Below are 14,031 nucleotides of genomic sequence, written 5' to 3' on the forward strand. Positions count from 1 at the left end.
AATCATTGTTAAGTGCATAGTATAGAGCATGCTGCAGAGCATGAATATATATATGTAAGCTACTATTTAATATGCAGTTTTTATTTATTGTTATAATAATTATTACTATTATTATTATTATCATTATTAAATGAGTATTATTATTATTATCATCAAGTAGCTCTTTTGCTTTTGCCATTTGCACCAGTACTAAGCTTTACAGAGGGTAGATTTCTTTGTACGTCTTTCCCTACTGCAGGCTAGGATGTAATGTAGTCTGAATCCCTCGCTGTAGATTATAATGTTACCGTTATGCACCTGTCGTTGAACATATTTTATAGATTGCCCTCTCAAGATCTTGTGATTACTGTTTTTTATTTTTAAGTCTTTGTTCTTGGTATGTATCAGTTTTTGTATGGGTCGTTCTTAATGTGAATGTATTGAGGAAGCCAGATTTTCTTGGATTTTTAAATATAATAATATGATAGTATTGATTGTTTTATATCATGTTGATGTTAAATAAAGCAGAGCAAGAACTATAATGATCATTGGAGTGAATTCATTTTTTAATTGTGTTTTTATCAAAGAATCATCTCATTCAAAATGTATAAGTATAATTACAGTATAGCATGCATATAGTGAACATGCACATAGAGAAACAAGCACAATGCAAACAGATTTTCAGGTCCCAAAGTTTTTCCTTTTTTTCCATAGACTTGTATATAATTATTTCTTTTATAGTTAAAACACTTACGCTGAGAAATCTACACATAACGAAAAGATTTCTCTATGCCACCAATTTGATTATTTATATATGCATGCTAGACTGTAATTTTTAGCGGCAAAATCTGGAGTTGTATCAGTTTATTTTTGCCGTCCTGTATCATGGAAGATCATGGAATGGGTAATGAAAATAATAATTTCACACAGACTCACAATGCCTATGCTAGGAGTGAAACAATATAATTTTTGCTTTTACTGAACAGTTACGGCCAAATATAAAAGATGAGTTCAAAATATACTCGTTAAAATAATGAATGGGAAGAAACCGTCATTTTTTTCCACCTGTTTGGTAATTTTTTATTTTTTTTATTAAAAAAATTAAATTCTGGCTCAATACCTTTAATGTCCATTTAAAAGCACATTTTTGTGTAAATCTTACTGAAAAACGTTAATTAAAGGCACAAAAAATATACATTTTTAATTTCCAAGGACTCTCAAGCTTTAGAAGTTACTATATCATAACAGATGAAGGTTTACGGGAGACATAAAGCTGTGAAGTCGCTAACTCAGAATTACAAAGTTTTATCTGGCATTTTTGGACGTTTTGAGTCACTAAGGCCGCCCATGAGGTCAGTGCTCTATCAAAACCGTAAGATTATTCGGAGTAGTTATCAAGATATTCAAAGCATTGCCTTCGAAAAAGCTTGAAATTTTTGCAAATGAAACTCAAAATTTTTAGCGTCAAATTTATCAAGACTGGGTACTGAGCAGATAGAACTTTATAATTCTCAGATAGTGAAATGGTGACGCATATACAACATGCCTAATGTGGGGCTGAAAGACTATTGCACTCAGTCGATGCCCTTGGTCAATGAAACAAAGATTATGTACTTATTTCATTATCTGTACTATTTTGTATGAAGCCTTGAAAAAAGTACAGATCCCGGGCTCCTAAAAAATATTTACCCCTCTTCGTTTAATTATTAAAGCAGAGATGAACTGACAGAGAATACTGAGTTTGAGAAAGCGGATGGTTAAAGAGCGCCACTCGTAGGTCTTACTTTTTTTTTTACTTTCCCTCTGTTATTTCTGTCTGTCTTACTTTTCCCAGAACTAAAGGGCCATTATTGTGTCGATCTATCAGTTTCTGTCAGCCTCTATCAAGTTCATGATATTGCCCCAGACCTGCTTGGCCTTGACCTGTAGCCTCAGGAAGGCCGGGAGGATCCTGTTAGCGTTGTGCACGTGAGACTCCTGTAGCAGGATGGCCAGACCGGCGCAAACGTCTTCCCCCCGCTCCATGTGAGTGGCCAGAGGTACGTGACACGCCGGCTGCTCGTCCAACAGCACACACGTGAACTCGAGCACGTGATGAAGCTCTAGAGTCACGTGAGTTAGGTTCTGCGCGGCTTTCCTGATGACGTCATCTAAGGGGACGTCTTCGGTGTCGGACAACGAACATGCTGAGTCATTTGACAGAGATGAGAACGTGCGAGACAAGGGTCGAGACGCGTTGCCAGATAAGCTGCTGCGTTTGAGGCTTCGCGTGCCCATTAGTCGTTCGTTTTCTTCGTTCCAGTAAAACAGTTTCTCTCTCCATCCAGCGGCCACTTTCTTTGCGTCTCCAATATGGAAACCTTCTCTTGCCGCGTCTTGTATTTTGGTCGCCACCAGGTCCGACATAGAGTAGAGGGCCGATACGACTTGAGGGTGACGTAAAATCCTGTGCTCCATGGCCATGGCGTACCACTTGGATGCGTTCACGTCTGCTGCCTTCTGCTCCTGAGACAACAGATTCTTCTTGAACCGCGCGTCATTGAGAACAAATCTCTCCTGGCAGGCGTTGTGTTCTTCACTTCTTCCATTGCGCAGTTCTTGGCCGCACGGCACGCAGAACCGGCAACCACACTCGCAGTGCTCAGATTTGCTAGTCCTTGTCGTCTGTCGAAACTGTCCACATTTAGGACAGTGTTTGCCTCGTAGAATTATGTCTGGGAGCTCATGGTCTTCTAATGGTCTTTTGAGCACATCAAGTGTCTGTGTGTGGAGGAAGTGCTGGTATCTTGAGGCTGCCTCGCAACTTGCTGGCCAATGCGGCAACTGAAGACAGGCCAGACAAACCTGCCACGAGCATTTGCACGTGACAAATGACAAGTGGTCGGTCTTTGATGAGGCAGACGGCTTTGAGTACAGAATGCGTTCACAGTGAGGGTTTGGACACTGCTTCGTGTATGATAAAGAGAGTAAAAAGTTGTCTGTTTTACTCCTGTTGAAAGAGCGAATGTGCTGCAGGTCGAGCAGTGTGAGCAAGGTCGCGTGCTCTATTGGAGTCACACAGGTTTTCTTCAAGCACTTGAGATAACCATCGCTTTTGTTTTTGTTGTTTTTGTTGTTGTTGTCATTTTTGCTATTATTTTTGTCACGTGTCTTTGATTTTCGCGCAACCCAGTAGTTCCAGCATTGCTCACAGAACCAATGACTGCACAGCTGTAGAGCCAGAGGGAAGCTTCCGGCCCCTGCGCGACTGCCACTAAGGTTTGAGAGACAGATTGCACAGATTGTAGGAGAATTCGGGCCACGGCCTTCTGGCGCAGAGAGGTCTTCGACACTACTGTTGCCGTTTCTGTCGGTTGCAGTCCCAGAATCTTCCAGAAAAGGGTGCAAGTTGCTGTCATTTAGTATCTCATTCAAGTTGGCCACGCGACTGCCATATTTATTTGGTGCCATTTTGGATTCCTTTAAATTATAATGCTGCCTGTCGTCATGTAAGGCCTCACTTAAATCGTGCTGGAGATAGTTGAGGTCTGTTTCAGACTCCAAGATGTCTCGAAGATTCCGCAGCATTGCATTGGTATCAAACCATTCTGTGGCATGTGGAAGCTGGAAGCTCCCGTTGTTCCATTTTGTCATGGAAGCTAACATAAAGAAGCTGCAGACTGGCCGTGTTTGTGTTGAGTGTCGCGAGCCTGTGGATGAGTTTCCGCTCCTAAAATCACTGATGTCAACTGAGTCCACCGCGGTTACAACGCGCTGTATGAGCTCGCCGATGGAGGCCTCGGCGTCAGATTGCGCAAAAGATCCGAAAATATCATTTACCCCGAGTTGTGAGGTCCAGGTGGAAGATACCCACGCTCTATACTCGTCCAGGCTGTCGCCTAGCTGGCGGGTGAAAGCAAACACGAGGTATGTGGTCAGATCGGTTTTGGACATTCTCCACGAACGAAGTTTGTTGAGTAAAGCAACCCGGTGATAGACGATGCGGGATATGTTGATCACAAACCGCCGAGGTTTGCAGGACGCCTCTCGGTAGTCTCGCCGGAACTCTGCCTTCAGCTGGTCGGGGCGAATTTTTGTGCGGTCGAGTTTCACTCTCGCGTAAAATGATTCCTTTTCGCTTAGTCTTTTCTTTTCTTCAGGGTCACTCTGTCCATAATCGTTTGCTTTCTCATCTGAGAAGACATCACCTACTTCGGGTTTACCTTCGGAAACGCTGCTTGGACTCTCGTTCTCCTCCACTTTTCCAAGCTCAGATTCAAGAGAGTTTTCCAGACTTTTGCCTGCTGTTTTCACGGACATATTATCACTGAAAGCCGAGGAAACAGATTGGTTCATTTTGGATTCTACTTCTGGCGGTCGTAGCGTTGGCATGGTGACTAAAGCATTGTCGTCATCAATCTTATAACCAGATTCTCCGGACACAAAACCTGCATCATCAGTGTCCACACCACCTCTGTCGTCTGCTTGTATTCCAAGCCGACGAGCATCCTCAGGGGGCCAGAAGTCTCCTAATGTTAGCCCTTTGCGCAGAGTTGCTTGCCCTTCTTCCGGGTTGTGTTTTTGATCGTTCTTCTCCCAGTGATTGGTCTCCTGATCCTGGCGCTCGGTGGTTCTTTCTAAGACGTGAACGCGCCATGTTTCTGACACAAAACTTTTGGATTGTGACTTTTGGGAGCGGATGAATTTGTTCGTTAAGATACGTCGTATTCGACTCTTTTTAGGAATGTGAGGAGGCTTTCGCCAAAATCTGTTGTTCAAGCCTTCGTCATCGTCGGAACTTTCATAGTTGTCTACTTCATCTTCACTGTCATCACCTTTAGTAGATGGCTTGATCTTGTGTGGTTGTATTCCGGAATCAGAAAACAAACATTGAGTACGCCCTACTTGGCTTTTGAGGTATGGTATTACTTTAAATGTTTTGGAACTGAGCTCGTTATGTGGACTAACTTTAAAGTCCCCCAAAGTCAATTTTTCCCGCCGAGTCAGGACTGCCCTGATGTTGACTTTTGACGAATGGAAAGTTAACCCCGGATACGGTGACCACCAGCCTTTCAACACTTTGGCGAGTTTTCTCAACCGCTTACGTGCTGGAAGTGTTAACAGTTGGTCAAGTGTCCAGTGTTCCTGGTCAGCATGGTGAATGGGGAGATGAGGTGCGTTTTCATCCAACAAATGATCAGAGTGAAGAAGGTCCAGAGAGTTATAAGAGGCAGCAGCCCCAGCTTGATGGTTGGGTTCTTTTGTTGTGGAAAACTGCAAGACCCGGGGTCGGCGAACATGTTTTTGTGGCTGTAAGAGAGAGTGGCTCATTCGTCGGTACTTGTTATCCTCGAATATTTTCCTCGCCCGGCACCTCCGGAGAAATTTTTTACTGACGACGACGGGAGCACTATCATCAGCCATTTTGTCTCTGGTTGGATGTAAATCTTAGACAGTGGTCTTCTTTTCTGTTCCAGAGCTTTGTGGTCTTCTTTTCTCTACATATCTTGTATATTAGTTGAGCAGTGCGGTGAAGCAAGTAGGAGCGTCGAAGACCCCAAAATTCTGTTCAGCATGTCTACTGATCAGCCGTCTGCAGGGGAAAGAAAGAGGCGAAGTGTTTTAGAAAAAAAAAGCACACGTGAAAAAAAGTTCTGATCGTTTGGTCTCGTCACCAATGATAAGGACGTCAAGGTCAAGTCCATTTGGTGAAAACTTTTCGGGTCGGAAAAAAAAATGAATTAGAGCCAATTAACATGGACTGCTGTTAAGGGACACTTTTGGGGGGTGCATCTATTTTTCTGGAGGGCATCCATATCTAGTAACTTTGCACGAGAGTGCTTTCTGGTCGCTAATATGGCCACGATTGGACAGGGGGAGTTTGTCTTGACCTGTTATGACCTTTGAGTTGCCTCTTCTTAAATTAAAGAAAACCTGTCCAATTCAAAATGTTAAAAGAATGGGGGGGGGGGGGGGGGATTTACTGTGTTACATGTCAAAATAGGTAAGTGTCAGATAAATCTTATCGCAGATGCCACAGACTAATCATGTTAATAAAAAAAACTTGGTTAAAGTACAACTTGAAGGCTCGTGTATTCGAATATAATATATTGATAGGTCATAGATACTAAGGAAAGCTAATGTTTCCTGCATTTATTGTACAGTGAGTGTCGCATTCAACGGGGTTACTTTCAACGAGAAGTCGGCTCCAACGAGGCTATCATTAATCCCCGATTTTTACCTCTATATCTTTTTGTAAATGAACGTCAGCTTCAACGAGGTTGCAAACAGACTGAAGTCGCTTTCAACGAGGTCGCGATAAGCAAATAAAAGCAATTAGTGGCCCCAAAAGCGAAGAATTGTTCTCCTTTCTCTCCATCTCAGGCGAAACACAAGGCCCGTCCTCCATTCTTAACACATATTATTGCTAGATCTAGTGTGCCTCGCTCAAACACGCGCACACTGATGCTGTTTGAGATTTTTGTTATCTGGGAGGACAACTGTTTTAATTACTGGTATTGGTACATTGTATAGTATAATAACTTGTCTCCTTTTTTTTCTTTAGCCTTTGTCACGTTCAACGAGAGGTCGGATCCATCGAGGACAACAAGCCGTCCCGGCAACCTCGTTGAATGCTACACCCACTGTAGAAGGTGCAGTCATGAAATATGCAACAAGGTGACATCTTTATAAAGAAGAGAAGTACGATGGAGAGAGGGAGGAAGAGAGAGAGACAGAGAGAGAGAGAGAGAGAAGGAGAGAGAGAGAGAGAGAGAGAAGAGAAGGAGAGAGAGAGAGAGAGAGAGAGAGAGAGAGAGAGAGAGAGAGAGAGAGAGAGAGAGAGAGAGATGTAGGGGATCAGAGAAATCTAAGGACGAACAATAATAACCAACCACTAATGTACTGACAATTTTTGGAAGATGAAACGTTTTCTAATCAACCTATGCCCACCTCAGAGCGCAATACTTTATATTTTTACTTTGCAGCCGGACAATTGGCGCTATTCCAAAAAATAATTAGCGACATACATGTAGTTGCTTTCTTCTAATTTCTCACACTGCAGATACCGGTCTCCTCGATAGAATGTTCAACAGAACGAGGGGCTAGAGGTCATAGGTCAGGCCACGAGCTATTGAGGCTCGGGTTATTAGGTCATTGCCAAGCTTGAATGCCCCAATGCTATGACGTGCCGAACTATCGATTGTCGCTGACGGCAAACGAGGCGAGACCAGTGGACGAAGGTCATGGATTGCACCAAAGATTCTCGACTACACGATCTTTGATTGCTCTGCTGGTCTATTTCGGGAACGCGCTACGGAATTTCCGTCCCTCAGAAGGGTTTTGGAGTGTGTGTGTGTGTGTGTGTGTGTGTGTGTGTGTGTGTGTGTGTGTGTGTGTGTGTATTGTGTGTGTGTGGGGGGGGGGGGTGGGGGGGTAACAAACGAACTTACAGTCGAATGTGAAAGCCCCAATGCTTTCTGTTCAAGTCAATCACCTCGACACGCTCATGATAAACACCTAAGTTATGTTTAGCTATTTTGAGAAAATAAGTTGAAAAAAAAAATGATTCTTTCGAACCATTAGTTGGCTGAATGGAATTCTTGCATGCTGTTATGCTCAAGTAATTTTTTATTTGGATGATTATTTTGTCCAAGTGAACTATTAATACCTAGCTCGCTCTGCTTTTCATTTCAGAACAAAAAACTCCAAACCTGCCAAAAGTGACTTAGGCAATTATCTAATGAGTGGAACCCCCTTTACAAAATATTGAGCGGGTGGTAGTTGTTGGAGGGTGCCATTGTAGTTTCTACTCCCCCCCCCCCCCCTATCGTTTGTCGTTTCTATCTGTGTCACTTTTTCCCCAACACTTAGGACGAGCATTATTGTGTCGGTGTTCTTCTCTTTACTCAAGCAAATAAAAACAAAATATTACTACAAACAACCACATCCCACTTTCCCCTTGTGTTTTTTAATACTGTCAAACCTGTTCTAACGGCTACCTGTATAAGACAATCACCTATACAACAACCGCTTCCCATTTCCTCCCTTGCGTAATTTTATAATTTTATAATAAAACTGTGTAAGATGCCCATCTGTCTAAGACGGCTACTCTTCTCTTCAACAACGGCCAGATGATCATCCTAGACAGTTTCACCTGTATTATTGTGCCATTATCCAAGATGACCACATAAGATGACAACTTTTCTCCTTGATAATCGTTGTCCGTCTTGGACAAGTTCAACTATAATTCAGATCACTATAGGGAGTCCTTTACAGGTAGAATAAATAACACAATAAACGTATGTATTTATTATTCAGATATTATGTGCACTTAAGTGTATTTTCTTTCCGTTCGTTCCTACTTTTTCCCTTCGAATATACTCTAACCACAGGCTTAAGTATTTAACGATCGAAATGACCGTCCGTGCTCAATGAGGTATTTCCAACCCTTGCAACAAAATCGAAAAAGACATTATCTAAGAGAGCTATTTTGTACATAGCGTTCAAGGTCCCATGGTGGACTTCAGTCTTAAATAATATAAACGTGTGTAGAGATTCATGTCAACATCTAGTGTCAACTAAAACAGAGTAAACTCGCCTCTTTCTGCTTTGGGCAGTTTGGTCATTAAGAGTAGAACGTGTAAATTGTAAACAAAATAGAAAACATTAATACATTTAGGTCTATTAAATTTCTTCTTCATTCACTATTTGAATAGTATAATTTATGCAGCATTTGTATATAATATGTATGCTAGTAAAGCTAGTTGTTCAGATTTGCAAAAAAAAATTGTTCATAAAATACCCCCCCCCCCCCAAACACACACACGCTACCAATACTCCGCCCCTCTCTCTCTCTCTCTCTCTCTCTCTCTCTCTCTCTCTCTCTCTCTCTCTCTCTCTCTCTCTCTATCGGGAGAGGGGTGGGTGGTTGGTGGGTACTCTGGTGTGGTTTGCTCTTTCTTTCCTCTCAAACATCCATCATCCTTATATCTCCTCCTTTTTGTGGTTGCTACTTTTTTGTATCCTATAATCGTTGGCACTTATATGACCTTATTGTCATGCAAGTGCCGTAAACTTTTACTAAAACTTAAACTTACAGAGTGAAAAGAAAGTGAGAGAGAGAGAGAGAGAGAGAGAGAGAGAGAGAGAGAGAGAGAGAGAGAGAGAGAGAGAGAGAGAGAGAGAGAGAGAGGGGGGGGGGGAGATCTATACGATATTAAGGCATGTTTGGTAATTGCTTGGTGATGGTGATTTGCTGTGAATGGCATGCATCTCATTACATATAGATCTAATATAATAGATCTATGCTTGTCCTGGTGTCCCTAAATCACCACGAGGGAGATGCTGCTGATAATGATAGGCCCTACCTACTGCATGTATCTCTCTACAATCTTCCTTTAGTTTGGCTGTCTTTCTTTGTCCAAGCACGATACGGCCTTTGTTGTGCGCCAGTGTGCATCTCTTAAATAATAAGAATACGTAAATAGATAAATAGATAAATAAATGTACATAAAGAAAGAAAGAAAGAAAGTACGGAGCGCCTGGGAACAGCGACTCTATTTTTATGGAGCACGGAAAAATTCATCCGGGGAACAGCGACTGCGCTAAACGAATATCTACCCCATCTTGGTGGTATTGATCATGGTATCGATGCGGCCCGCCAACAGTAATATTATGTTTATAAACTGATTAAATGCTACGTTCTATCGTAAAAAAAATTATATCAAATTCGGAACCAGAGTATCAAAATTAACAACATGACTCGCGGGTGACTCTTTTTCTTGTTGGGTTTAGAAGATCGCAAAAAAAAAAAACCCAACGTACATTGTATTTGATCAAGTTTGTATCATGTAGTCATTTTTTTCACAAAGAGGATGGACAACTGTCAGTTTTGCCCATAGAGTGATCTCCTTATTAGTGTAAATCTACGGTTTTTACCTAATCTCGTTATAGATACCTACTGTCAGAATTGGGAGAGGCCAGCTGTGACGCAGAACCCCTTTGAAGTTTGCCACCGTGTGGGTTAAACTTTGCTTGCAAAATTTTTAAAATAGCTATCGTAAGTAAAAACTGATTTCATTTTCGGAATCAGCGTATCAAAATAAGTAACGTGTCTCGCGTTGAACCTAATTTGATGCTATAGGCCTATATCTAAACTTTAGCAAACTTTGACTTTGAATTGGCAATTTCGAATTTGAAGTCACGTATCTCAGCAAATCAACAGCCTGGGGTGAATTCTTGGTTGGCTTCCAGAGTGCCTTTTATTTCTGAAATTTCATCTTAAGGCATGTTAACTAAATAACAAATTATGATAATTATGTTACTTAACTTTTTTTCCCCAGCAATTAGTGAGTGATTTACTGCGGTCAGCTCTTGTTGCTTTTGTCAAAGTGACTGTTACATGTACCGATGTTGTGTCACACGAGGGCCGCTTCTAATTGGTGACTTTGAGCATCCGGCATTTAAATTCTCATGTGTTGAAGGGAACGCAAAACATGGACAATCAGCTCACAGATGGTCAAACTCTGATCTTGTTCTAGTGAGATGTGGCCGTTCTCTCCAGAACTTCCAGAAACAAGTCGTTGTCTGAGCAAAGGGTAAATGTTTTGTCTTCTGTCGGTACCCCTGAGCTAGCAGTTCTTGTGGTAGTTCCTGCTGACACTAACTATACGGGCTGGCAACCAAGGATCGAATCTGAGACAGAATTTATTATTTTCAGAGAAAGATGTTTACTTTCTACTTCGGAGTTTGGTGAGTTGTTTGTTTGTTGTTGGTTGAGTTAGTTTTTGGTGATTTGGGGGGGGGGGGGGGGGGGTGGGGGGCTTACTCCTTACTTGCCCACCTCTTAAGAGACGGACGCGAAATCGAAAGTACTACACCCAATATTTATTTATAAGGGATGTAAGCACGCACAAAAACAACCAACAATAAAAGTTAGTGTTGGCAGTTAATGCTGCTCAAAGATTTGTTCTGTGCAATACAGAGAGTTTGCGTTTAGGTCACTTTCTTAACTCTTTCTGCGCTAGGAATTATGAGGAGCCCACATTATCCAAAGACGCAGGCTACAGAAAGACTGGCGGATCTGCGCTTGGTTCGGGAAGAGTTAAGCCTCATTAACTTAGCAGCGAACTGCGTCCTCCGTCTGAAGTGTTCGCGTCAGAACTAAACAAAATCTCATTCAAGATAATTCCTCGGAACGAAAAGGGAAACAATTTGCCTTGAGGGAGCATATTATATTAGTATTATTGTCCCGTTGTCTGATCGGACAAACCGATTGTCTCGGCTGTTCTCCTTCGGGCCGTCTGTTGGAAGCTGCTACTTAATGTGTTAAGATAGCTTCTTACACCAGTGGCTAATCCAGCCCAGGGGTGTATTCAGCATATGTTTATAATCCCTTTGATTATTATAGGCTAGTTCAAAGTTCATACGATAGTGACAGGGATCTCAATCGATGTCATTATTCAATTCAAGGACGAAAAAGGCCCTTGAAATTGATGAAATTACATAATATATTGTAATCGTAATACATGTATAAGTATAAACTTCGCCTATAGACCCCAGTCCCTTCTATTAATTTCTGTATTACTCTTTTTTGATGGTCCTTGTATTTTTTTTCTTTATTGACAAATGTTTATTAAGGATACTACGTAGTTGTTTTCAGGATATCTTAGAGGTGAGACCTCAAATTCTAGTGCCCTTTTTCCAGAGCACCCAACCAAGTAGGTGTCGAACTGTGAAAACAATCCAACAACCACCATCAAATATTACCTAATGGGGATCCGACCCAAAGCTACCTACCCTGTGGCCCTGCATAATTCCACTTGAGCTTTCTGTGCGCATTTGCACTGTTGGGGGGGGGGGGGGCATGTTAGGTAACAGTATTGGAGGGTAAACGGTTTGATTTCACACAGGTAATCCATGCAGAACAGCTCCAGATTACAGTATAGGTTTGTTTTGGAGACCCCCAAATACTCTTCCCTCCATCAGGGGGTGGGTGAGTGTGTTATTTAGTGAGTGAGTGAGTGTGTGTGAGTGTGTGCGTGTGTGCGTATTAGTGTGTGTGTGTGTGAGAGAGAGACAGACAGACAGACAGACAGACAGACAGACAGACAGACAGACAGACAGACAGACAGACTTCCTATTCGCTCAGTTGGTATAATGCCTTACTACGGAGGAAAGAACCTTTGTTTGAAACCCCACAGGATATCTCCCTTTCCATTGTGACTGTCCTATCGGCAACAGATTTTAAATTCAAAAGCCCGCTTCGTCTCTCCCAGAAGCGTATTGAAATGGGTGTAAAAGCGCATAGCCTATCGTGACGTGCCAAGTCCCTTATATTCTGCAACTACGGTGAAGGAGGCCAGAGAATTACTGGCCAAAAGCCCTGATCCACACCAAGAGATTTGTAAACAAAGTTCTGGTACAGCGTGGGCTTTAGTCATGCAGACATTAGGCTACATTTTGCATTTATGTGGTCTTGTTGGTCTCGTTGCCGTGCACTTTGGTCCACGTAAAGTAAAACAAATAACAAACATATACTGTGTTGAGCACACATGGGCAAGTGTGTTCACGTCCCAAGCCGGAAAAGGGAATTCTAAATGATTATCTCATCCCAGTGCAGGAGAAATTTGGGTGAATTCAGTTGTAATACTAAAGTTCTCAAATGTGAGACTATAGCTGACATAATAGCTAATTGTCATTCAAGGGCACTTCATGACATGGAATATATAAGATCAATTATATCTACTCCCAGCATGGCCAGAAACTATTGATTTTAATTTTGAAGACGGGAAGATTGTTTTTATTTTCTTTAATTTATCAACTCATCTCGGGCGCATTCGTTCTTAACTGGGACAGACTGAAACTTTGTGCGGGTCTCAAATGACCAGAGAACCGTAGTTTGATTGACCTGGTGTATTGTATAAACGATGCCGTAATAAATCTAAAAACCTAACCCACTGAGCTGCAACAACCACTACGACTGTTACTGATACACATGTACTGGCATTGCCATTGCACGCTTTATAATCATGATGACATTGTCACCCCTGTTTTCTGATTGTCGGGTTGTTTGTTTGTTTGTTTGTTTGACAAGGTGCCATGTTTTTTAAGGCATTTTCCTTCTGGTTATTACAACTGCGAATATAATACTGTGTATTAATTTTAATATTAAAGGATAATTCAATAGCGTGTGTGGCACAAAAGAAATTAAGCCAAGCTTCGTTTTTGTGTTTGTGGGGGTTTTTTGTGGGGGGGGTGGGGGGTGGGGGGTTGTTGTTTTTAAAAAAAAGAAATTTGGAAGTTTGAGCACTCTTTATGTAATGGATTGATGCATTATAAAGTTGAGTCCTGCACTAAGTAGGTTTACTTTTCTATCAAAATTATGAATGAGAGAGAGAGAGGGGGGGGGGAGAGAGAGAGAGAGGGAGAGAGAGAGAGAGAGAGAGAGAGAGAGAGAGAGAGAGAGAGAGAGAGAGAGAGAGAGAGAGAGCTATGCATGCACTAATATTCGAACAGAGAAGAAATAACGGTTGAAAGAACAACATGATTAAGCAGTTCTTTGCATTAGGCATACTCGTATACCCTATAGACCTACCTTCACATTGTGCATGCTTCTGCTAATTGTTCGTGCGCTGGTCATCAAAACCCTCAGAGTACAGTCTCCAGATTGAAGTTTTTCCAGTCTTTTGCGTAGTGCATTCTTCTCGAATCATTCTACGCACAAATCTATAAACGAGCTTTGATAGGCCTATGAGTGTTGGGGGAAGAACCAGACTTTAAAAGCGGCGAAATCGTACACAATCTTACCTCGGTCGCAGAAGAGCAGCTGTTTACATTAGCAACCATTGCTGGCCATGTCACTGTATAAGCATTTCGTCGTCTGCTAACCCAAAATAATGTATTTGTACTAGATATTCCTCCAGTTCGGTATCTGCAATCAACTGAAGAGTTCCTTCAAGCCGTGTTGCTCACTACGACACAAAACTACACCTGTCTACAACACAACACGATGACAAGGTTCTCTGCTGCGCTGTGTAAAGGAAATCTTCACCCATAACGACCCCATTTCGA

At 42.0% G+C, this 14,031-nt stretch overlaps 1 protein-coding gene across 1 annotated transcript; it reads right to left on the bottom strand.

Annotated features, from left to right (window-relative positions):
• Window positions 1-1,842: 1,842 nt before the first annotated feature.
• On the bottom strand, window positions 1,843-13,803 carry LOC106013323. Its single transcript, XM_013088718.2, has 2 exons — window positions 13,556-13,803; window positions 1,843-5,551 (listed from the first exon to the last, which is right to left on the bottom strand). Exon 2 carries the CDS (start codon window positions 5,380-5,382, stop codon window positions 1,843-1,845), a length of 3,540 nt encoding a protein of 1,179 aa, XP_012944172.1. The 5' UTR covers window positions 5,383-5,551; window positions 13,556-13,803.
• Window positions 13,804-14,031: the final 228 nt, after the last annotated feature.

The sequence above is a fragment of the Aplysia californica genome, unplaced genomic scaffold (genome assembly GCF_000002075.1).
Source record: "Aplysia californica isolate F4 #8 unplaced genomic scaffold, AplCal3.0 scaffold00795, whole genome shotgun sequence".
In the NCBI taxonomy this organism is placed as follows: domain Eukaryota; kingdom Metazoa; phylum Mollusca; class Gastropoda; order Aplysiida; family Aplysiidae; genus Aplysia; species Aplysia californica.